This window comes from Scyliorhinus torazame, chromosome 19 (genome assembly GCF_047496885.1).
Source record: "Scyliorhinus torazame isolate Kashiwa2021f chromosome 19, sScyTor2.1, whole genome shotgun sequence".
Classification (NCBI taxonomy): Eukaryota; Metazoa; Chordata; class Chondrichthyes; order Carcharhiniformes; family Scyliorhinidae; genus Scyliorhinus; species Scyliorhinus torazame.
Window position 1 is genome coordinate 36,384,308 of NC_092725.1, and position 26,359 is coordinate 36,410,666.

General features: G+C 48.3%; 1 protein-coding gene across 3 annotated transcripts in view; it reads left to right on the forward strand.

Annotated features, from left to right (window-relative positions):
- The window catches only part of LOC140396085 (aldo-keto reductase family 1 member D1-like), a 153,149-nt gene that overhangs the window by 84,271 nt on the left and 42,519 nt on the right, over positions 1 to 26,359 (forward strand). For all 3 annotated transcript variants that reach the window (XM_072484182.1, XM_072484183.1, XM_072484184.1), the window contains one exon: positions 6,879 to 7,044. In XM_072484182.1, coding sequence (XP_072340283.1) covers positions 6,879 to 7,044 — 166 coding nt within the window. The remainder of the gene's footprint in view (positions 1 to 6,878; positions 7,045 to 26,359) is intronic.

The window sequence follows — 26,359 nt, forward strand, 5'->3', positions numbered from 1 at the left end:
CGTAATCCGCATGCAAGCGCGCCCAAGCTAGCCATTCCTAGTGATGTAGGGGCGCGGCCGGCGGAAGCGTCTGATGCTCCTGGCAAATGTAGCAGTTTTGGGCCACCTTCTCAATGTCGGTGTCGAGGCCTGGCCACCAGACATAACTCCGGGCCAACATTTTCATTTTGGTCACACCTGGATGCCCATTGTGCAAGTCTCTTAGTATCAGCTCCTGTCCTTTTTCCGGGACAATCACACGTGTCCCCCACAAGAGGATGCCGTCTTCCACGCTGAATTCTGAAAGCCTGGAGGAAAATGCCCGCAACTCGCCTGGGAGCTGTCTATGCTGCCCACCATATAGGACTATGTGCCGAACCTTTGACAGGACTGGCTCCGTCTGAGTCCCCTCACGGATCTGTGATGCCGTGACAGGCAAGGTGTCCATAAAATTTAGGGTTGCAACCACCTCACCAGTCGTGGGGGTCGACATGGGGCCGGTCGATAAAGGCAATCGGCTCAGTGCGTCGGCATTCGCTATCTGCGTTCCTGGTTTGTGCTCCAGGGAATACTCGTATGCAGCAGGCAACAAAGCCCAGCGCAGGATCCGTGCGGAAGCAATGGGCGGTATTGGCTGATCCTCTCTGAAAAGTCCCAGCAGAGGCTTAAGATCAGTCACAATAGTGAAATGGCGGCCATACACGTACTGGTGGAAGCGTTTCACCGCAAAAACCACTGCCAGGCCCTCCTTCTCGATCTGCGCGTACTTTGTCTCCGCTGCAGTCAATGTGCGGGAGGCGAAAGCTATCGGCCGCTCAGCCCCGTTCTCCATCTTGTGGGACAGGACGGCCCCAATACCATACGGGGATGCATCACATGTGACGAGTAAAGGGTTTCCAGGATCATAGTGGGTTAGTAACCCAGGCGACGACAATTGTTGCTTCACCCGCCAGAAGGCGGTTTCTTGCGGCTGACCCCAAACCCAGGTGTGATTTTTCTTTAGCAGAAGGTGCAATGGGGCCAGCGTAGTTGCCAGATTGGGGAGGAACTTCCCGTAATAGTTGACGAGACCGAGAAAAGAACGAAGATGTGAAGTGTCAGTCGGGGCGGGGGCCTGTTGAATCACGTGCACCTTCTCTGCGGGGTAAACCTTCGCGGTCCACCCGATAACCTAGGTAGACTACTTCCTTTGCCTGAAATACGCACTTTGTGCGACGTAAGCAGACTCCAGCCTCCGAAAAGCATCGAAGGACAGCCTCCAGATTTTCCAAATGTTCCTGCTCCGACGTCCCTGTAATCAAAACGTCATCTAGGTAGACAGCGGACATGGGGTAAACCTCTCAAAATAAGAACATCTGGCCATCTGGCCCCTCGAGCCTGCTCCACCATTCAATGAGATCATGGCTGATCTTTTGTGGACTCAGCTCCACTTTCTGGCCCGAACACCATAACCCTTAATCCCTTGATTCTTCAAAAAAACAATCAATCTTTATCTTAAAAACATTTAATGAAGGAGCATCTACTGCTTCACTGGGCAAGGAATTCCATAGATTCACAACCCTTTGGGTGAAGAAGTTTCTCCTAAACTCAGTCCTAAATCTACTTCCCCTTATTTTGAGGCTATGCCCCCAAGTTCTGCTTTCACCCGCCAGTGGAAACAACCTGCCCGCATCTATCCATATTTCCTTCATAATCTTATATGTTTCTATAAGATCCTCCCCTCTTCCTTCTAAATTCCAATGAGTACAGTCCCAGTCTACTCAACCTCTCCTCGTAATCCAACCCCTTCAGCTCTGGGATTAACCTAGTGAATCTCCTTTGCAAACCCTCCAGTGCCAGTACGTCCTTTCTCAAGTAAGGAGACCAAAACTGAACACAATACTCCAGGTGTGGCCTCACTAACACCTTATCCAATTGCAGCAGAACCTCCCTATTCTTAAACTCCATCCCTCTAGCAATGAAGGACAAAATTCCATTTGCCTTCTTAACCACCTGTTGCACCTGTAAACCAACTTTTTGCGACTCATGCACTAGCACACCCAGGTCTCTCTGCACAGCAGCATGTTTTAATATTTTATCGTTTAAATAATAATACCTTTTGCTGTTATTCCTACCAAAATGGATAACCTCACATTTGTCAACATTGTATTCCATCTGCCAGACCCTAGCCCATTCACTTAGTCTATCCAAATCCCTCTGCAGACTTCCAGTATCCTCTGCACTTTTTGCTTTACCACTTATCTTAGTGTCATCTGCAAACTTGGACATATTGCCCTTGGTCCCCAACTCCAAATCATCTATATAAATTGTGAACAGTTGTGGGCCCAACACTGATCCCTGAGGGACACCACTAGCGACTGATGGCCAACCAGAGAAACACCCATTAATCCCCACTCTTTGTTTTCTATTAATTAAACAATCCTCTATCCATGCTACTACTTTCCCCTGAATGCCATGCATCTTTATCTTATGCAGCAACCTGCAAAATGCCCTCCATAACACGTTGCAAAATAGCGCAGGCAGAGGATACTCCAAAGGGCAACCGTGCATATCTAATTTTGTGAATGAGAGTCCGCCTGCAAGCTACGCGTAGAGATCCTCTATGCGAGGCATTGATATCGGGCGAGTCGGGAAGCCGTATTCACTGTAAGTTTATAGTCCCCACACAAGCGAACTGTGGCATCTGGCTTCATTACAGGTACAATTGGTGCTGCCCAGTCAGCGAAACGGACGGGCCTGATAATACCCAAACTCTCCAAACGAGTGAGCTCCCCTTCTACCTTCTTGAGCAAGGCGTAAGGCACCGGGCGCGCCCGGAAATAGCACGGCGTGGCTCCTGGTTCGACTTGGATACGGGATACTGCCCCTTTTATTTTCCCCAAACCGGGCTGGAATACATCTGGGTATCGTCTGAGCACCTCAGTCAACCCTCCAGAAACTGTTTGGCGGACGTGCTGCCATTGCAACCGCAAATGGCGCAACCAGTCCCGACCCAACAGGCTGGGCCCATGGCGGCGCACCACGATAAGTGGGAAATGCCCCTCCTGGCGCACATAAACAACAGGGATCATTGTAGTTCCTGCAATGTCCAGTGGTTCCCCCGTGTAGGTGGCCAACCTGGCCTGTGAGTCGGTTAATGTAAGGGTCTGTATACCCTGCTTGATGCGGTCGAATATCCTCTGGGCGATCACGGGGACCGCTGCGCCAGTGTCCAACTCCATCTCAAGCGGGTGACCATTGACCCGTACTGTCACCTTAATGGGGGCCACACGGGAGCTGCCACACAATGCAGCTGCAGGCAGTCGTCCTTCGTCTCCACGTCCTCAGGAGTAGTCGCCGCAGGTTCATCCACATGGAAGGTACGGCCCTGGGCTGGTCCCAGTTTCGGTCAGAACGACGGCGCCTCTGGCGCCCCCAGGACCGCCGTCCGCGACGGGGTCGGCGCCTACAAGTCTGACACGGACATGGCTCCTCATCCATTGGTTCTGGAGAAGGCTCTGTTTGGGGAGGAATGTCCGAAGGCCACTGGCGTCGATCCGGACGTCGCCTCGCCCAAGGTACCGCAGGAGTGCGGGGGGACGTTTCCGGATGGAAGGGGTTGCGCCCCAAGGCATGCACCTCCATTCCCTGTAGCTCCTGCACTCCTCGTTCTGCGCTCTCTCGGGACACTACTATTTGAATGGCCTTTTGAAAAGTCAATGTTGGCTCAGCTAACAACTTTCTCTGGGTGGCCACATTGTTAATACCGCAAACCAAATGGTCGCGTAACATTTCTGACAAGGTCTCACCATAGTCACAGTACTCCGCAATCCTGCGTAGCCTGGATAGAAAGTCGGCAAGGGATTCTCCTGGGGTCCTCTCAGCAGTATTAAACCGGTAACGCTGGACTATCGTGGATGGGGTTGGGTTAAAATGTTGCCCCACTAAATTCACAAGTTCATCAAATGTTTTGGTGTCCGGCGCAGCTGGGTACGTAAGGCTCCTAATTACCCCAAACGTATGTGGGCCGCAGGCAGTGAGCAATATGACCACTTGGCACTCGTTTTCAGTGATATTGTTTGCCCAGAAATAGTAACGCATCCGTTGTGCGTACTGGTTCCAGCTTTCCAGCGCAGCATCAAAAACATCCAAACGTCCGTACAGAGGCATGGTATAATAGAAAACAACTTCCAACCTGTATCCAACAAAAATCCAGGGAGGTGGCTTCAGCAGTGTAGACAGCTATTCACTTTAACCCTCGTCGCCAGTTTTGTGAGGGCCACGAAGAATCCAGCACGAGTTTTAAGGATACAAAGTAATTACATTTATTTACAATAACATATATATATATATATATATATATATATATAACAGCAGCAGCAACTTCTCTTGCTGCACACTCCTTCCTGCTGGTTCCAAACTGGCCAGCTTTATTTATACATGGAGTTTACTAATGGTTTCTCCGCCCCCCTCATTGGGGAAGTTCATACTCCCACAGGATTGTGGGATTGTCATTAGTCCCCAGCCAATGGTAAGCAGGCAGGTTATAACACAAACATTGTAGTTACAGCTGCCAGCTCGACTTCCTACTTTTGCATTTTGCAAACGGTTGATTTGTGCATGCAAACTTTCCTTAAATAGGCCAGGTCAAAAGGCCCTTTAATGCATCTCATTTCAAGTTGACCAAAAAACATCCCATCATGCCTGTAATTAGTCATTTAGCACAAACAGGGCCTTATTGCCACACTTCCAATTGGCCGGTAGATCTTAGAAATGGAGCTCACAAAGCGATGGGAGCCCTAACAACAACTCATTGCTTGAGAGGAAGTAAACACCAGCCGGGGCCTCCCCGAGATAACTGAGGTAAGGCTATATTTATACTCAGTTTTCCAGCTGATGCATGAGCTCACCATCACCCTGGCAACACGCCAATCAGTCAGTACAGGTCAAAGTCAATTATTATGTCTCAGATGCAGTCGTGGCTGAAATCAACGGGTGCGATCTACTGGCCTCATTGCGTTCGAATGAGAGTGCAATGCGGCTGGTAGATCCTGGAAGAGGTCTCCCGGAAGCTTCTTGGCAGACTGTTCACCTCGCGGGTTGTACCCAGGTCCCGCGAGGTGTTTGAATCAGAATCCAGCCCAAAAGGGGCATAACCAAATGGCACACCTAAGTAGATTTTAAACGTACATAGGCGAGCTTACCCCAGATCTACAGGCCTCCTGTGATCTACCAGCCACCCCAGGAGGCGGACACTGATCAGTACTGGCCTACGTAAATGTAGGCCAGGTGGAATGGCATTCAGTGGGTCTCCTAGGCCATCAGAGGCCCCTGCGTTGATGAGTTGGATGATCAGCCATGATCGTGATGAATGGCAGAGCAGGCTCGAAGGGCCAAAAGGCCTCCTCCTGCTCCTAACTTCTTTGTATCTATGTATCTATGGATGGCACTGCCAAGCTAGCAGGAGAACTGCCAGGGTGGCAGTGCAAGAGTGCCAAGGTGACACTGCCAAGGGACAGCGCCCAAGTGGGATCATGCCCATGAAAGGAGGCTGGATGGAGGATTTAAAGGGTAGAGAGTGCAGGGCAGATAAGTGAGAGCCTCAGGAAATTGGGCGGTGATGGCTGAGGGGCCTGGAGGGGAGGGGGCCTGTAATGGGGTGTGTGGGGGCCTGAAGAGGCGGGTCTGCAGGGACCCCATAGCGGGTTATCCTAACTTGAGGGATAATACCCATACTTCTGGGCGGGTGACATTGCCCATGTTTGTGGGGTGTGGGGGAACCACAAGCTCATTTAGAAATCTAGGCACCCTTTAAAAATGGCAGCCCGATCTTTGAGTTCAGCTCCTTAGTGCTGAAAAGAAATTCTAAGTGTGGGATAAACTGGTGAGAAACTCCCCAGGGCTCAAATAAGGGAGTTGTTCGACCAATGAACAGTAGCAGCTGTGTGTACCACTGCACGTTGCACTGAAGGAACTCACCAAGACTTATTCAACAGCACCTTCTAAACGTGTGACCTCTACCATCTAGAAGGGCAGCAGTAGCAGACACATGGGAACACCACCAACCGCACGTTCCTCTTCAAGTCACTCACCATCCTGACTTAGATGCATATCTCTGTTCTTTTACTGTTGCTCGATCAAATTCCTCAAACTCCCTCCTCAACAGCAAAGTGCATGTACCTGCACAATATTGATAGCACCGGTTCAAGAATGTGGTGAGAAATTCCCACCACATTCTCAAGGCAATTAAGGATGGTCAATAAATGTTGGCCTAGCTAACGACGCCCATGTCCTGTGAAAGAATTTTTAAAAATTACTTGTTCATTTATCTCATTTATATTCTTGGGATCTTTCTGTGTACAACTTGTCCACTGTGTAACATCCCGCCATTTCTAAAATATTGAATTGGCTGTAAAGCATTCATAACCTTGAGCAGTCGACGTTGAAATGTCTTTCTGTTTGTCACACTAGCATTCATATTTACTTTGGAGCTCCAAACAGAGCAACATGAATTACCAAGTGTCTGTGCTGAGCAGAAAAACACAAGCTGAATTGCAACTTTGTTCTGGGTTAACTGCTCAGAAGATGTAGAATGGTGATGGATCAGGTAACGGAGGAGCTGTCGCTAGCCAGGGAACTGGACCCAAGAAATGAACAAAGAACAATACAGCACAGGAACAGGCCCTCCGAGCCTGTAACGGTCATGATACTACCCTTAGCCAAAACCCTCAGCCCTCCCTAGTGCCGTATCCCTCTATACCCATCCTATCCATGTATTTGTTGAGATGCCTTTTGAACGCCATTAATGTATCTGCTTCCACAAACACCCCTGGCAGTGTGTTCCAGGCATTCTTGGAGGTATCAGGGAATTAGAGGGGGATTATTTTTTGCCACCACCATAATGTTTGTTGTGTCGGCAGGGTGAATACCAAGATTCCCCCTTTGTTGGACGATGCTCTCCTGAACTCGGTGGCAGCCAAGTACAAGAAGACAAGTGCCCAGGTTGCTCTGCGTTTCCAGCTTCAGAGGAACACAGTCATCATTCCAAAAAGCTTTAACCCAGAGCGCATTAAACAAAACTTTGAGGTATGGCTCTGGTTTGTTCTTTTACACTGCTTGATTTAATTGGATATTTTATTGAGATATAGCTACAGTACAGACAGATGTCTGACCGTTCCGTGCTGCTGTTTTTGCTTCAGGTAAGCCTTTTCCCAATGGCCTTCATCTAACCCTGTCAGAGTACCTTTTGCCATTATCGACTTGTCTAAATGTTCTCTTAAATGAATCTGTATTAAATGCCTTCTGTACTAATCACCTAGACTATTTCTGAAAGATCCATATTTCTAAGTATGGAAAGATGTCCCCATTAATTACAGACCAGTCAGTTTAACATCAGTGGTGGGCTTCTAGAAACAATTCATTAAATCATAGAATCCCTACAGTGCAGAAAGAGGCCATTTGGCACCGACCCTCCGAAGGAGCACGCTACTTGGACCCACGCGCCCATCCCCGTAACCCCACCTATCCTTTTTTGGACACGAAGGGGCAATTTAACATGGCCAATCCACCTAATCTGCACATCTTTCCACTGTTGGAGGAAACGGGAGCAGACACGGGAGAAAGTGCAAACTCCACACAGACAGCTGGAATTGAACCTGGGTCTCTGACACTGTGAGGCAGCAGTGCTAATCACTGTACCACTGTGCTGCCCACTTATTTGGGATAGAATGAGTAATCATCTGGAAAAATGTGGGTTGATGAGGAAGAACAAGCATGAATTTCTAAAGGGGAAATCATGTTTCACTAACTAACTGGTTTCTGTAGCTCTTGGGGCTAAAGGGATCAAGGGATATGGGGGGGGGGTGAGGGGGAGACAGGATCAGGGTATGAAACTTGATGATCAGCCACGACCAAAATGAGTGGCAGAGCAGGCTCGAAGGGCCGAATGGCCTCGTCCTGCTTCTATTTTCTATATATATGTTTTTAACTTGCTGGAGTTTTTTAAGCAGGTAATAAAAAGGGTTGATGAAGGTAATGCTACTGTACATGGACTTTCAGAAGGCATTTAATACAGTGTCACACAACAGACTTGTGAGAAAAGTTATAGCTCATGGATTAAAAGGGGCAGTAGCAACGTGGATACAAAATTGGCCGAATAATAGGAAGCAGAGTAATGGCCAATGATATTTTTCAGACAGAAGAAAGGTTTCTCCTGAGGTCAGTGTTCAGACCTTTGCTTTTCCTGATATATATTAATGGTTGGTGTTCTAATTCCATTCCATCGCCTAGTCGTGAACGAGGGCAGACTTTTGTCTGTTTCCATAGCTAGTAATTTCCATAACTAGTCTGTCACCAGGGGCTTTTAGCTTGAGGGGCGTCACTTCACATCAAACGTGGCTGACTAAGAGATCTCCCGTTCTTACTGTACAATAGCTCTAACTGTGGTGTTTGGAAGGATTTTGGAGGTTGATGCTCAGCCAATTTGGCCTCATTATGAACACACCATCTTTGGCCATCAAATCCTGCAATGGGACCCAAATCCGGAGCTTCTGGCTCAGAGGCAGGAATGTTATGCATTGTTTATTAAGACAAGTTCTTGGTGTGCAGGGGACAATTTCAAGATTTATGGATGACACAAAACTTGGAAGCATTGTAAACTGTGAAAAGGACAGTGTAGAACTTTAAAAGGATATAAACAAGTTGATGTAGTGGGCAAATAGGTGACAGAGACAGATGAAGATCAATGCATAGAAGTGGGAGGTCATATACTTTGGTCGAAAGAACGTGGGGAGACAATGTTAAATAAGAGGTATCTGTTGTATCTTTAAACTAACAGCACAAAAGTAGTAGGATTTCTGAAGCACATGGGTTCGATGGAAGATTAACAGCGATTTAGTTTGGCGCTAGACACCCTAAAAGCCCACGAAATAGCCGATGATGCCATGTCAGACATATGGGGCGAAATTCTCCGGTATCGGCGCGATGCCCGCCGACAGGCGCCCAAAATGGCGCAAATCAGTCGGGCATCGCGCCGCCCCAAAGGTGCGGAATGCTCCGCATCTTTAGGGGCCGAGCTCGAACCTTAAGGGGCTAGGTCAGCGCCGGACGAATTTCCGCCCCACCAGCTGGCGGAAAAGGCCTTTGGTGCCCCGCCAGCTGGTACGGAAATGACATCTCCGGGCGGCGCATGCGCGGGAGTGTCAGCGGCCGCTGGCAGCATTCCCGCGCATGCGCAGTGGAGAGAGTTTCTTCCGCCTCCGCCATGGTGGAGACCGTGGCGAAGGCGGAAGGGAAAGAGTGCCCCCACGGCACAGGCCCTCCCGCGGATCGGTGGGCCCCGATCGCGGGCCAGGCCACCGCGGGGGCACCCCCTGGGGCCAGATCGCCCCGCGCCGCCCCCAGGACCCCGGAGCCCACCCGCGCCGCCTTGTCCCGCCGGTAAGGTAGGTGGTTTAATTTACGCCGGCGAGACAGGCATTTTAGCGGCGGGACTTTGGCCCATCCGGGCCGGAGAATCGCGGTGAGAGGCCCGCCAACCGGCGTGGCGCGATTCCCGCCCCCGCCGAATATCCGGCGGTGGAGAATGTGGCAACCGGCGGGGGCGGGATTCACGCCAGGCCCCGGCGATTCTCCGACCATCTCGCCCATGATTCAGTTCTCAGAAAGACATTGCACATAACTACAATAACCCCCATTTATAAACTACAATAACCCCCATTTATAACATTCTGTCCCCTTTATTTCTAAGGTCCAACACAAATGATAACTAGCATTTTAACGCAATCATTAACATCTATATACAAGTGCAGGCATCATGGGTAAGGTTAAGTCACCATAGTCCCAGATGACGATAGGCTGCTTTTCACTTTGAGGTGGAGAGCTGACTGCTGGTGATTTAACCTGAGGTTCACCATACCTCAGGTGAGGGGCAAGGTTGAGAAGGCAGGGCTTTCATGAATAACCTATTCATATTATTATGGGTATCTATTTCCATTTCTAACATTATGCTGCAGAAGGTTGTGCCTTTAAGACAGAGATGAACAAGTTCCTGACTCATAAGGGGATCAGGGGTTATGGGGAGAAAGCAGGAGAATGGGGATGAGAAACATATTAGCCATGATTGCTCCTGTATCCTTTGGTTTTATGGTCTTATTTCTTGTTGGTTGTCTGCGCATTTCCAGAACTTTGTCATTCTCGATATGAGGCGTATTTTCAGGTTCCCCAGTAGATGTTTCTACCCCGGAAGGCATTACAGTCTCTTTTTCTGAGGTAAGACTAGTGGTAGCAGGTACTTCTGATATAATCTCTTTTTTTATAAATTTAGAGTACCCAATTATTTTTTTTCCAATTAAGGGGCAATTTAGCTTGGCCAATCCATCTATCCTGCACATCTTTGGTTGTGGGGATTAGACCCACGCAGACACGAGAGAATGTGTGAACTCCATGCGGACAGTGTCCCTGGGCCGGGATCAAACCCGGGTCCGCTGCGTCATGAAGCAGCAGTGCTAATCACTGTGCCACCATGCCGCCCTACGATCTCTTCTTCTGAGAATGAACATGAAGTTAGATGGACCGTTTTGGCATTGGCACACAGGCAATTAATCCATATGGGGCGTGATTCAACCCGGAAGAACTCGATGTCCAGTTTTGGGTGTGTTTACCGGGTGTTTCTCAATGGCTGCAGCCAGTATTCAACACACTTTGCCATTATCTTTGGTCTCGGGGAGTCTCTCTTCGCTGATGCTGAACTTAGGACGCCATTCTCCGGCCTCATTGTGCTCTCACTCAAGCAAAACAAGGCTAGTGAATAGCGGGAGAGACCAAAAGTGAGAACTGCGCCAGGCGCCAAACACTTTGTGATGCAAATGGCCCACTCCCATAGGCGAAATAGTGATCTTGCCATCACCACTTAAACCCTATTTCCATACAATTAACAGGAGCCATCCCATATCCAACGTCCTCCTGTCATTAAGCGGCCTCCCCAGCAAGTGTTCATAGTGGCGCCGATTAGTATTCCTTTTGAAAAATGTGAACCTGGTGGAAGGACTTTTGTAGGGAGCCGAAGAGGTGAGTAGCCATCTTTGCTCACAGGCAGAGCCCGGTATTTTGTTATGCTCTTGACATACCATAAGCTGCTTCCTTGATGTGCACTCTGACAAAGGAAGGTTCAGACTTGGAGATAGCTTTAACATGTTTATTAAACTATTAACAATTCTCCTACTTGGATTCGACTCGACTGTTAATCCTGCTATAGCTACTCAGACTGACTACCCAGTCTGCTACAATCCACGTGGTGGGTGTGATGTTCAATCAACCCTGTGTCTGTACTCACTAAGTGTCTCCACTGGAAAGAGGAAGATCATGTGTGCTGTGTCCTTATATATGGGTTGGTGTAGTGCCCTCCTGTGATAGTGTCACGTCTGTGTGTATCTTGAATGCCCATTGGTCATGTCCTATCTTACTGTCCGATTGGTTGACTGTCTGTGTGTCATGTCGCTGGTGTGCCCTCTAGTGTCTAGCTAGGTGTAGTGTATGTACATTAACCCTTTGTGTACTTAGTGATGTATATCACCACATCCCCCCTTTTTTGTGTTACATATTTTCTGTACAGTGTTAAAGAAAATTGAACAAACTAGGTGGATAAGTGATGCTATGTACAAGTTATGATAACTGTGATGACTATCCAATATGATACAAGACCAAATCATAGTTGCGATGACTTTGAGGATAAGACAATACAAAATAAAAGTTATGAGTCCAAAGTTCATGAATTTATATGGTCTGGTATAGAAGTGTCAATGGTGACATTGTCATTCCCTTGTGAACACCGTCAGTGTCCTGTTGTTTGGTAATCAGGAGGTATTCAAGTGTTCAAATCACTTCATTGACTGATTTGGAGTCAGTTGCTTTTTTTTTTCCGATGCTTGTTGTAGCAATTCTTGATGGCATCTGTCCTGAAAGCCATGTTGCCTGTTGGCAGTGCAGCAAACGTGAATTGGTAAGATGCATCGTCCTGCCACGGTATGTCATTGCACTGAGCTGAGCAGTAACAGTGTCCCTCATTTGCAGAGTTGTACCATGTCGTACCAGTCGTAGTTCCATTGTTGTTGTCTTTGTCGTGCTTGTTGTCGGCGTTGTTGCCTTTGGTACGCTTCTTGTTATTGTCTTTGATGGTGTTGTGTTGGTTGGTTTTGTTGTCGTGTTTGCTGCGCTCAAGGACCACACTCTGTGGATAATATGAGTCCTTCACACAGTTACTCGTGTCAGCGTGCTTTGTGGCATCTGCTGTTTTCTTGAGCGTGCCGTCATTGAGTTTGCGGCGCTCCCCATCTGGAGTCATGTCCGGCTTACTTTAATCAGCTTTGGCTCCCCGTCTGGAGTCAGGTCTGTTTCACCCGAGTCAGTTTTGGCATGTCGATGCTCCCCATCTGGTGTCTGGTCTGTTTCACCTGAGTCAATTTTGGCTTCTTGATGCTCCCCTGGGATTGGGCTCACGATGTCCAAAGAAGAATTCAAGGTCTGAGTCATTTCAGGTTCACTTGCATCTTCTGAGGCTTCTTGATGCTCCACGTCCAGAGTCAAAACGTTCAGGAATTCATTTGCTTGTGGAGAGGCTCGAGCGAATGAGGTTTGAATTAACGTGGTGTCACCGGAGTCACCAGTAGGCTCGCTGTGATTGTCTGTACATTCTAGCTGAGGTCTGTCACGTTGCACATCTTGCATGGGAAGTGGGATGCTGTCCTCACTTGTTGCACATACAGTAATTAGAGCCTCAGTGACTTCTTGTCATTCACTTGAGCTGGGTAGACTGTCAGAGTCTTCTTCTGGTGGCTCAAATAATCTGGGTGGACAGCCATAAAAGCTTTGTTGTTCACATGAGTGTGGTAGACTGTCATAGTCTTTTTGCTGTTCACTGGAGCGTGGTAGACTGTCAGAGTATTCTTACTGTGCACTTGAGCGTGGCAGACTTGCATTGTCTGCTGCTGGTTGCTCAGAAGAGGTTGCTAGGCCCTCATGGTCTTGTTCATGCAAGGATTGCGCTTTGGAGTCTTGTGTTGCTTCTATCGTGGAGGCTGTCCACGAGCTCGCTCTGGAGGCTTGTGTCACTGGAGTCACTTCTTGTGTGGAGACGTGCAGTTGTCTCGCTGTGGAGTCTTTCATCACTTTCTGTGTAGAGGCTGGGACCCTTTGTGGTGCGTGGACCACTGTCTGTGTGGAATCGGCAACATAGAACATAGAACATAGAAAATACAGCACAGAACAGGCCCTTCGGCCCACGATGTTGTGCCGAACCTTTGTCCTAGATTAATCATAGATTATCATTGAATTTACAGTGCAGAAGGAGGCCATTCGGCCCCTTGAGTCTGCACCAGCTCTTGGAAAGAGCACCCTACCCAAACTCAACACCTCCACCCAACACCAAGGGCAATTTGGACATTAAGGGCAATTTATCATTGGCCAATTCACCTAACCCGCACATCTTTGGACTGTGGGAGGAAACCGGAGCCCCCGGAGGAAACCCACGCAGACACGGGGAGGACGTGCAGACTCCGCACAGACAATGACCCAAGCTGGAATCGAACCTGGGACCATGGATCTGTGAAGCAATTGTGCTATCCACAATGCTACCGTGCTGCCCTTAAGAACAAATAAATCTACACTATATCATTTTCCCGTAATCCATGTACCTATCCAACAGCTGCTTGAAGGTCCCTAATGTTTCCGACTCAACTACTTCCACAGGCAGTGCATTCCATGCCCCCACTACTCTCTGGGTAAAGAACCTACCTCTGATATCCCTCCTATATCTTCCACCTTTCACCTTAAATTTATGTCCCCTTGTAATGGTGTGTTCCACCTGGGGAAAAAGTCTCTGACTGTCTACTCTATCTATTCCCCTGATCATCTTATAAACCTCTATCAAGTCGCCCCTCATCCTTCTCCGCTCTAATGAGAAAAGGCCTAGCACCCTCAACCTTTCCTCGTAAGACCTACTCTCCATTCCAGGCAACATCCTGGTAAATCTTCTTTGCACCTTTTCCAGAGCTTCCACATCCTTCCTAAAATGAGGCGACCAGAACTGTACACAGTACTCCAAATGTGGCCTTACCAAGGTTTTGTACAGCTGCATCATTACCTCATGGCTCTTAAATTCAATCCCTCTGTTAATGAACGCGAGCACACCATAGGCCTTCTTCACAGCTCTATCCACTTGAGTGGCAACTTTCAAAGATGTATGAACATAGACCCCAAGGTCTCTCTGCTCCTCCACAATGCCAAGAACTCTACCGTTAACCCTGTATTCCGCATTCATATTTGTCCTTCCAAAATGGACAACCTCACACTTTTCAGGGTTAAACTCCATCTGCCACTTCTCAGCCCAGCTCTGCATCCTATCTATGTCTCTTTGCAGCCGACAACAGCCCTCCTTACTATCCACAACTCCACCAATCTTCGTATCGTCTGCAAATTTACTGACCCACCCTTCAACTCCCTCATCCAAGTCATTAATGAAAATCACAAACAGCAGAGGACCCAGAACTGATCCCTGCGGTACACCACTGGTAACTGGGATCCAGGCTGAATATTTGCCATCCACCACCACTCTCTGACTTCTATCGGTTAGCCAGTTCGTTATCCAACTGGCCAAATTTCCCACTATCCCATGCCTCCTTACTTTGTGCAGAAGCCTACCATGGGGAACTTTATCAAATGCCTTACTAAAATCCATGTACACTACATCCACTGCTTTACCTTCATCCACATGCTTGGTCACCTCCTCAAAGAATTCAATAAGATTTGTAAGGCAAGACCTACCCCTCACAAATCCGTGCTGACTATCCCTAATCAAGCAGTGTCTTTCCAGATGCTCAGAAATCCTATCCTTCAGTACCCTTTCCATTACTTTGCCTACCACCGAAGTAAGACTAACTGGCCTGTAATTCCCAGGGTTATCCCTAGTTCCTTTTTTGAACAGGGGCACGACATTCGCCACTCTCCAATCCCCTGGTACCACCCCTGTTGACAGTGAGGACGAAAAGATAATTGCCAACGGCTCTGCAATTTCATCTCTTGCTTCCCATAGAATCCTTGGATATATCCCGTCAGGCCCGGGGGACTTGTCTATCCTCAAGTTTTTCAAAATGCCCAACACATCTTCCTTCCTAACAAGTATTTCCTCGAGCTTACCAATCTGTTTCACACTGTCCTCTCCAACAATATCGCCCCTCTCATTTGTAAATACAGAAGAAAAGTACTCATTCAAGACCTCTCCTATCTCTTCAGACTCAATACACAATCTCCCGCTACCGTCCTTGATCGGACCTACCCTCGCTCTAGTCATTCTCATATTTCTCACATATGTGTAAAAGGCCTTGGGGTTTTCCTTGATCCTACCCGCCAAAGATTGTTCATGCCCTCTCTTAGCTCTCCTAATCCCTTTCTTCAGTTCCCTCCTGGCTATCTTGTATCCCTCCAATGCCCTGTCTGAACCTTGTTTCCTCAGCCTTACATAAGTCACCTTTTTCCTCTTAACAAGACATTCAACCTCTCTTGTCAACCATGGTTCCCTCACTCGACCATCTCTTCCCTGCCTGACAGGGACATACATATCAAGGACACGTAGCACCTGTTCCTTGAACAAGTTCCACATTTCACTTGTGTCCTTCCCTGCCAGCCTATGTTCCCAACTTATGCACTTCAATTCTTGTCTGACAACATCGTATTTACCCTTCCCCCAATTGTAAACCTTGCCCTGTTGCACGTACCTATCCCTCTCCATTACTAAAGTGAAAGTCACAGAATTGTGGTCACTATCTCCAAAATGCTCCCCCACTAACAAATCTATCACTTGTCCTGGTTCATTACCCAGTACTAAATCCAATATTGCCCCTCCTCTGGTTGGACAATCTACATACTGTGTTAGAAAAGCTTCCTGGACACACTGCACAAACACCACCCCATCCAAACTATTTGATCTAAAGAGTTTCCACTCAATATTTGGGAAGTTAAAGTCGCCCATGACTACTACCCTATGACTTCTGCACCTTTCCAAAATCTGTTTCCCAATCTGTTCCTCCACATCTCTGCTACTATTGGGGGGCCTATAGAAAACTCCTAACAAGGTGACTGCTCCTTTCCTATTTCTGACTTCAACCCATACTACCTCAATAGGGTGATACTCCTCAAACTGCCTTTCTGCAGCTGTTATACTATCTCTAATTAATAATGCCACCCCCCCACCTCTTTTACCACCCTCCCTAATCTTATTGAAACATCTATAACCAGGGACCTCCAACAACCATTTCTGCCCCTCTTCTATCCAAGTTTCCGTGATGGCCACCACATCGTAGTCCCAAGTACCGATCCATGCCTTAAGTTCACCCACCTTATTCCTGATGCTTCTTGCGTTGAAGGCAACATTCGCAGTGCGTGGACCACTCTCTGTGTGGAGCCGGGGACCCTTCGCGGTGCATGGACCACTCTCTGTGTGGCAGAAGACCACTCTCTTTGGGCTTGTATCGCTCTCAGTCTCTTGATGTCAGGCCGCAGCATAATCCTGTACTCACGAGTCAGGATGTCATATAAGCTGGGCTGAAGATCCTCAAATCCGAAGAACACATCCGCGTCGTGTCGGATTCGTCACTGTGCAACACATCTCGTTGCAGTTCGGATTTGGTACTAGGGTCGCCATCTCCAAAGATGAAATCATCGTCTGAGTCGTAGTCTTCTAGGACTACATCATCACGTTTTGTGTCGGAGCTGGGATTGGGCTCACGATGTCCAAAGAAGAATTCAAGGTCTGAGTCATCATTTTCAAGGACTGTATCATCTCTTTGGGTGGTGCTAACTGCTTGTTGCAGGGTTCTGCGGAGGTTACTTTCAGCTACTGGTCGAAGTTCAGGCATTGTGCTGTCGTTCCAGATGAAAGAATCTGGTTTTGAGTCTTCAAATTTTTTTTTTCTTGCTTTGGGACATTTCCCCTTTAAGTGGGCGTGGTCCGGGGCCTCTGACGTCACGCAGCATGTGACGTAGTGCGGAGGAAGCGATTGCGCATGCGCAGACCGCTGTTCATCTACTTGGGACCTTTTTCGCGATTGCACATGTGCGGCTTCCCACGCATGCGCAAACGGACTTCCCGTTCTGAGCCCTCTTCGCGCAACTGCGCACGTGCAGCACCTTTTCCAAGATGGCTGCACATCAAAACTGCCGTTCGTTGCTGCAAGCCTACCTTGTGGTGCGTTTTGGCACCTCTTTTATCTTCTCTTCTTGTATGCTCCTCACAGAATTCTTGGAATTTGTCCAGGACTGCCTGGAAGTCGCCTTTGTTTTGCCCCTTTGAGTATTTGAATGTCTGGAAGATTTCAGCTGCTTCTGGACCCGCGATGGTAAGTCGAAGCTTTATTTTCTCTGCATCCGCCACGCCATCTAAGTCGGACGCTACCAGGTAGATCTCGAATCTCTGCCTGAACCAACACCAGTTTTCACTGAGATTGCCTTGGTACCTGAGCTGCTGTGGAACGGGAATCCCGAACATCATCTTGCCTGGCTGCTTTTGCTGGTTGTCACTGTTTTGTTGAGTTGAGCTATATGGATTTAACAGTCACTCGAGGGTACCATGTTTTGTTATGCTCTTGATGTAGCATAAGCTGCTTCCTCTGACAAAGGAAGGTTCAGACTTGGAGATAGCTTTAACACATTTATTAAACATTTATTAAACTATTAACAATTCTCCTACTTGGATTCGACTCAACTGTTAATCCTGCTATAGCTACTCAGACTGACTACCCAGTCTGCTACAATCCACGTGGTGGGTGTGATGTTCAATCAACCCTGTGTCTGTACTCACTGAGTGTCTCCACTGGAAAGAGGAAGATCATGTGTGCTGTGTCCTTATATATGGGTTGGTGTAATGCCCTCCTGTCGTAGTGTCACTTCTGTGTGTATCTTGAATGCCCATTGGTCGTGTCCTATCTTACTGTCCGATTGGTTGACTGTCTGTGTGTTATGTCTCTGGTGCTCCCTCTAGTGTCTAGCTAGGTGTAGTGTATGTACATTAACCCTTTGTGTACTTACAGTGATGTATATCACCACACCCGGGGGCACTGGATTTGACGCCCCTGTGCTCAGTGGGTGTTAGGTGGACCCTCGGCTGGGGGTGAGAGACTCTCCGTAGGGGTGAGCAGCCATCGGAGGGTGGGGGAGGCACTGGGGGTGTCGATCAAGAGGGTCAACCGTTCGTGGCACCACCATGCCCCTGTACCATGTGTACCGATTCCAGGGGCAACCCTTGTCCCTGCCAGTCTGTCCCCGGACCACCTATAACCCCCACTGACTGCTGAGGTCTCTGGCCTTGCGGCTGATGGCGATTGCTGATGGGGAATTGGCAATCGTAGTTAAGTGAGCACTTCAAACATTCGAAGTGGATTCCCGTGGGTATGTGGGCCATGTAGCATGTGGGAGTCATTGCCTAGAATCACAATCACACCTTGATGCCTGGATACTGTACCTGAACACTATGGGAGGCAACATCACACACGCAGCAGCCAACATCCGAACATCCAGGAGATGGGACACAGCTCTGGATACATGCCATGGCTGGAGGGTGGGTGGATGCCATGAAAATAGCTGGGATGTCTGGAGAGATGGGCCAAGCATTCGGAGGTCAGCCTGCATTGCAGACGAAAGTGACAGGCATCATAATGATTCTGCACAAGGGTGTTTAATGTGTAATACTGGGTGTGATGATATGCATAGAGCAATTCTGTACATAATATGACCTTCGACCACCATAACATGACCTTCGACCACCAGGTGGCAGTAAACTAACCAGATAGCTCCATACCTGGGGATTTGGGAGTAAATCGTGTTGGTGGATAGACGTATTTCGCAGGAGCTGAATAATAGTCAGCTGGTGTTAGTAGTTTGTTATTTTATTTATTATAGTTATCTTTGCCACACATTTGTTTCATAATAAATTATTTTTTTATTGAAAAGTATTTTTATTCTCCTTTTTCACATTTTCATCAAATTTACATCAACGAATAGTCAACAATAACAAATACAATGGTAATCCCCTGGACAACAATCCCCTTATGCCATCCACCCTCAAACAGCTCCCAACATTTTAAATACAAAGCACCAATGAAAATAATTCAGAATCCACCATCAACCCATACAAAATCATCAATAACTTTGACATTTCAACACCCCTCCCCCCCCAGTTTTTGATGTCATCCATTTCTAGAAAATGCATGATGATAAACAAGGCCCATGAGTTGTAGAATGCTTTCATACTTCCCCTCAACTTGAACTTCACTTTCTCGAGCGTTAAGAACTCCAGCAGTCCTCCTGCCACGCCGAGGCATAAGGGGGAAAGGAGCAATCATGGCTAATATACTTCTCATCCCCATTCTCCTGCCTTCTCCCCATGACCCCTGATCCCCTGATGAATCAGGAACTTGTCCATCTCTGTCTTACAGGCACTCAGTGGTTTGGCCTCCACAATGTTCTGCAGCATAATGTTAGAAATGGAAATAGATACCCATAATAATATGAATAGGTTATTCATGAAAGCCCTGCCTCCTCAACCTTGCCCCTCACCTGAGGTATGGTGAACCTCGGGTTAAATCACCACCAGTCAGCTCTCCATCTCAAAGTGAAAAGCAGTCTATCGTCATCTGGGGCTTTGGTGACTTTACCTTACCTTTGATGCCTGCACTTGTATATAGATGTTAATGACTATGTTAAAATGCTAGTTAACATTTGTTTGGACCTTAGAAATAAAGGGGACAGAATGTTATAAATGTGGGTTATTGTAGTTGTGTCCATCCACTACCACTCGCTGTCTTCTTTTGGCCAGCCAATTCTGTATCTAGACAGCAAAGTTTCCCTGTATCCCATGCTCGTTAACTTTCTGAATGAGCCTACCATGGGGAACCTTATCAAATGCCTTACTGTAATCCATATACACCACATCCACTGCCCAACCTCCATCAATGTGTCTTGTCACATCCTCAAAGAATTCAATGAGGCTTGTGAGGGCCTGCCCCTCACAAAGCCATGCTGACTATCATTAATCAAACTATGTTTTTCTAAATAATCATCACTCCTATCTCTCAGAATGCTTTCCAATATTTTGCTAACCACAGACGCAAGATTGGCTGGTCTGTAATTCCCAGGGACTTCCCTATCCCCTTTCTTGAACACGGGAACAACACTCGCCTCCCTCCAATCATCCGATAATACTCCAGTGGAGACTGAGGACGCAAAGATAATCTCCAACGGCGCAGCAATCCCCTCACTTCCCGTAGTAACCTCGGGTATATCCCGTCAGGCCCAGGCAACTTATCGATCCTAATGCTTTTCAAATGTTCCAACACATCCTCCTTCTTAATATCAACCTGTTCAAGTCTATTAATCTGGTTCACGCTGTTTTCATGAGCAACAAGGTCCCTCTCTCTAGTGAATACTGAAGCAAAATATTCATTTAGGGCCTCCGCTACCTCCTTAGACTCTAGGCACAAGTTCCCTCCACTATCCCTGATCGGCCCTACTCTCACGCTGATCTTCCTCTTATTTCTCACATAAGTATAGAACGCCTTGGGGTTTTCCCTAATCCTTCCCACCCGGGGCTTTTTCATGCCCCCTTCTCGCTCTCCTAAGTCCATTTTTGAGTTCCTTCCTGGCTACCTTGTAACCCTTTAGAGCCGTGCCAGGTCCTTGCTTCCTCAACCTTATGTAAGCTTCCTTCTTCCTCTTGATTAGAAGCTCCCCTTCTCTTGTCATCCAAGGCTCCTTCACCTTACCATTCCTTCCTCGTCTCAGTGGGACAAAACTATTCAGCACTCGCAGCAAGTGCTCCTTAAACAACCCCCACATTACTGTTGTGCATTTCCCCCAAGAACACTTTCTGCACCTCAACTCCTGTCTCATAGCAGCATAATTTCCCCTCCCCCAATTAAATATGTTCCCGTACAGCCTGTTCCTATCCCTTTCCATGACTATGGTAAAGGTCAAGGAGTTGTGGTCACTGTCACCGAAATGCTCTCCCACCGAGACATCTGATGCCTGGCCTGGTTCGTTACCAAGTACCAAATCTAATATGGCTTCCCCCCTATTCGGCCTATCAACATATTGAGTCAGGAATCCTTCCTGCACACACTTGTCAAAATCTGCTCCATCCAAACCATTTGCACTAAGGAGGTTCCAGTCAATATTAGGGAAGTTGAAGTCACCCATGACAACAACTCTGTTATGTCTGCAACTTTCCAAGGTCTGCCGCCCAATCTGTTCCTCTATCTCTCTGCTGCTATTGGGGGGGGTCTGTAGAAAACTCCCAATAAAGTGACTGCTCCGTGCTTGTTTCTGACTTCCACTCATACTGACTCAGTAGACAAACCCTCCTCAACTACCTCCTTTTCTGCAGCTGTGATGCACTCCCTAATTAGCAGTGCCACTCCCCCTCCACTTTTACCTCCCTCCCTATTCTTCTTAAAACATCTAAACCCCGGAGCATCTAACAACCATTCCTGCCCTGTGAAATCCATGTCCCCGTAATGGCCACAACATCATAGTTACAAGTACTGATCCATCTCTAAGTTCATCTCCCTTATTTCTGACACTCCTTGCATTGAAACAGACACACTTTAACCCATTCCACTGAGTGCAACTTAGCCTTATTATCTGTCTATCCTTCCTCACAGACTCGCTGCATACTATTTCTGTCTGTTCAACAGCTACCCTATCCTCTGATCCATAGTCTGGTTCCCAACCCCTCTACCAACTAGTTTAAACCCTCCCGAAGAGCTCTAGCAAACCTCCCACCCAGGATATTGGTGCCCCTCCAGCTTAGGTGAAATCTGTCCTTCATGTACAGGTCCCACCTTCCCCAGAAGGTATCCCAATGATCCACATATCTGAAGCCTTCCCACCTGCACCAGCCCTGTAGCCACGTGTTCAGCTGCACTCGCTCTCTGTTCCTTGCCTCACTTGCATGTAGCACCGGTAGCAATCCTGAGATTGCTACTCTTCTTGTCCTGCTCTTTAGCTCCCAACCTAAGTCCCTAACTCCACTTGTCCTTCTCTTTAGCTTCCAACCTAACTCCCTAAAATCACCTTTTAGATCCTCATCCCTTTTTTTTAGCTCTGTCATTGGTACTTATGTGCACCACGACTTCTAGTTGCTCCCTCTCCCCCTTAGGAATCCTGTAGACTCAATCCAAGACATCCCTGACCCTGGCACCTCGGAAGAAGGACAAGTGGAGACCTTCTTCAAACCTCCTTCTAACCCAAACAGCAACTTTTAAGTTAATAAAAGAAAGACTGGACTTTGGCTAAAAATTGAACCCTTAATATCCCTCAGTCACCAAACTCTCACTGTAGCATTCAAATACACCCAAAGTCAGCACTCCAGTGCAAACAAAGACAGCACCGTAAGCTGGCTCACCTTTATACTGTCTGACTCAAGCCTCGGAAACTGGCCTATTCCAATTAACTAATTAACAAGCTGCAGCTGCAAATACAGTCTGAGAAACTCTGTTTAAAGCTGGTTTAAAACTCACCTTCTTTTACCCAAACAGCAACTTCGGAGTGAATATAACACAGCCTCCTTCCCAATCCCCAACTTTACCTTCTGTCCTCCCAGCCCTGTGTCTGTGGTGGGAGTGGGACCACCTGGGATCTATTGCTGTAGGCCCCGCTCCCAGGGTGAAGGCCCTGCTGCCTGCCTTCTGTCCTCCCACCCCTCTTCCTGAGGTGGGAGTGGGACTACCTGGGTCTGCTGCAGGCCTCCTCCTGGGTTGAAGGCCCTGCTGCCTGCCTCTGTCCTCCCACCCTTTTGCCTGAGGTGGGACTTGTCATGATATTTAGATCAGCATATAGAATCATAGAATCATAGAAGTTTACAGCATGGAAACAGGCCCTTCGGCCCAACCAGTCCATGCCGCCCAGTTTTTACCATTAAGCTAGTCCCAGTTGCCCGCACTTGGCGCATAACCCTCTATACCCATCTTACCCATCTAAATGCTTTTTAAAAGACACAATTGTACCCGCCTCTACTACTACCTCTGGCAGCACATTCCAGACACTCACTACCCTCTGAGTGAAGAAATTGCCCCTCTGGGCCCTTCTGAATGTCTCCCCTGTCACCTTAAACCTATGCCCTCTAGTTTTAGACTCCCCTACCTTTGGGAAAAGATGTTGACTATCTACCTTATCTATGCCCCTCATTATTTTATAGACCTCTATAAGATCACCCCTAAGCCTCCTACGCTCCAGGGAAAAAAAGTCCCAGTCTATCCAGCCTCTCCTTATAACTCGAACCATCAAGTCCGAGTAAATCTTTTCTGCACTCTTTCTAGTTTAATCCTTTCTATAATAGGGTGACCAGAACTGCACACAGTATTCCAAGTGTGGCCGTACCAATGTCTTGTACAACTTCAACAAGACGTCCCAACTCCTGTATTCAATGTTCTGACCAATGAAACCAAGCATGCCAAATGCCTTCTTCACAACCCTGTCCACCTGCGACTCCACCTTCAAGGAGCTATGAACCTGTACTCCTAGATCTCTTTATTCTATAACTCTCCCCAACGCCATACCATACCATAAGACCATAAGACATAGGAGTGGAAGTAAGGCCATTCAGCCCATCGAGTCCACTCCACCATTCAATCATGGCTGATTTCAACTCCATTTACCCGCTCTCTCTCCATAGCCCTTAATGCAACCACACACACACTGATGGACATGCAGTAGGACCAACAAGTACACACACACAACATAGCAGCCAATCACCAGTGAGAGCACACGCACTATAAAAACAGGGGTCACTACAGTTCCCGCGCATTCCAGCAGCAGCCAGCTCAGAGCACCGAGCTCAGAGCCTGCCACTCAGACATTCACCATGTGCTGAGTGCCTCACCCAGATAGTGATAGGACAGGGTCCACAGATTAGCTGGTAATGCACGTACCCAAATTAGCAGTGTGTTGTTACAGTTGAGTAGTTAATAAAATTGAGTTACACCATCTCCAGCCGTGTTGGATCGTTTGTACATCAGAACACCCAACACGACATGATACCAGAAGTGGACGCAAACCAGCGCCTGTGAGACCTACCTGCAACGCATCAGCAACCCGCCGTCCTGTACCATGGAGAACATCAACCCGCCACCGCCGCTCCGAATCACTGGCAATCTCGGGGTCAATTAGAAACTGCTGAATCAGCACTTCCAGCTCTTCCCCGAGGCCACAGACTGGGAGAATGCATCGGACACCAGGAAGATTGCCCTTCTTCTCTCCACGGTGGGGCAACACGCCATCCACATCTGTAACTCCCTTACATTTGCGGACGGCGAGGACAAAACAAAATACAGGACGGTGCTCCTGAAGTTCGACGAACACTTCAGCGTTGAAGTAAAAGAAAGAACAAAGAACAAAGAACAAAGAAATGTACAGCACAGGAACAGGCCCTTCGGCCCTCCAAGCCCGTGCCGACCATGCTGCCCGACTAAACTACAATCTTCTACAGTTCCTGGGTCCGTATCCCTATATTCCCATCCTATTCATGTATTTATCAAGATGACCTTTAAATGTCACTATCGTCCCTGCTTCCATCACCTCCTCCGGTAGCGAGTTCCAGGCACCCACTACCCTCTGTGTAAAAAACTTGCCTCGTACATCTACTCTAAACCTTGCCCCTCGCACCTTAAACCTATGCCCCCTAGTAATTGACCCCTCTACCCTGGGGAAAAGCCTCTGACTATCCACTCTGTCTATGCCCCTCATAATTTTGTAGACCTCTATCAGGTCGCCCCTCAACCTCTGTCGTTCCAGTGAGAACAAACCAAGCTTATTCAACCACTCCTCATAGCTAATGCCCATTCTGGTAAATCTCTTCTGCACCCTCTCTAAAGCCTCCACATCCTTCTGGTAGTGTGGCGACCAGAATTGAACACTATACTCCAAGTGTAGCCCAACTAGGTTCTATACAGCTGCAACATGACTTGCCAATTCTTATACTCAATGCACCGGCCAATGAAGGCAAGCATGCCATATGCCTTCTTGACTACCTTCGCCACCTGAGTTGCCCCTTTTAGTGACCTGTGGACCTGTACACCTAGATCTCTCTGACTTTCAATACTTTTGAGGGTTCTACCATTCATTGTATATTCCCTACCTGTATTAGACCTACCATTAGACCTTCAATTGCCCTGTTTCGAAAGGTACCTGCTCCAGCAGCGCCTGCAGGGTAAGGACGAACCTTTCCAGTCTTATTTAACACACCTCCGCATCCTCGCGCAGTCCTGCGGCTATGGGACCACCTCTGACTCCATGATACGCGACCAGATAGTTTTCGGGGTCATGTCGGACACCCTGCGCCAGCAGCTCCTTCAGGTCAAGCAACTCACCCTGACGATTGCCATCGTGTCCTGCGTCCTGCATGAGAACGCCACCAGCCGATACTCACACATCCAGGTGGCCGAAACGGAGCGGCACGAGGCGGAGCGGGTATAGACGATCGAGTACCTCCCGGGCTGCAGCCTGGAGGAGGCCGGCCATTTTGCGTGCTTTCCGAGGCCTCCTGCGCTTGTACGCGCCAAAAGAGGGGACGCTGATGCAGAGGAATGCAATGCGCAGGCTCGTACTGCGCAAGACCGCGGTGGCGCAACGAACGCACTGACGTCACGACGTGCGGCAACTGTGGCTCCGCCCATTTAAAGCTGCAAAATCCTGCCAAAGCGCGGCAATGCCTACGCTATGGCAGGTTGGGCCACTATGCTGCCTGCTGTCGAGCAGCTCAGCCTGCCAACTCGTACCCGTTTAACCAGCCTCGCAGAAACGTTCGGGCAATTCAACCCACGTTCACCGAGTCCGATCCCGACATGACACTGAGGACAGGGGACCCTTCCGTGTTGCTGTCATCAACAAGAACAAGCTGTACCCGAGTCGAATGCACCAGCTGCTGTCAGTGCACAGCACTGATCCGGACGACGAGTGGTGTGCCACCCTGACGGTCAACAGATCCCAGATCAGATTCCGCCTGGACACTGGTGCCTCCGCCAAACTCCTCGCATGGTCAGCAATCCAGACCCTGAAGGTTAAACCACCTATTCTGCCACCCAACTGTCAACTCGTTGACTACAATGGCAGCGTCATCCCCGCCACGGAGCCGTGCCAGCTCGAAGTGACACACAACTCACGTAAAGCCATACTACCATTCAAAATCGTGGGCTCCTCAAAGTACTCTCTGCTAGGTGCACAGGCGTGCAAAATCCTCCACCTCGTTCGGCGTGTACACTCTCTCTCTCCAGAAGGCACGTCCGATTTCCCAGATGCAAACTTTAGGGCGCAGCTCAACTCAATCCTCAACACACAACCAGGATGCTTTCGAGGGCATGGG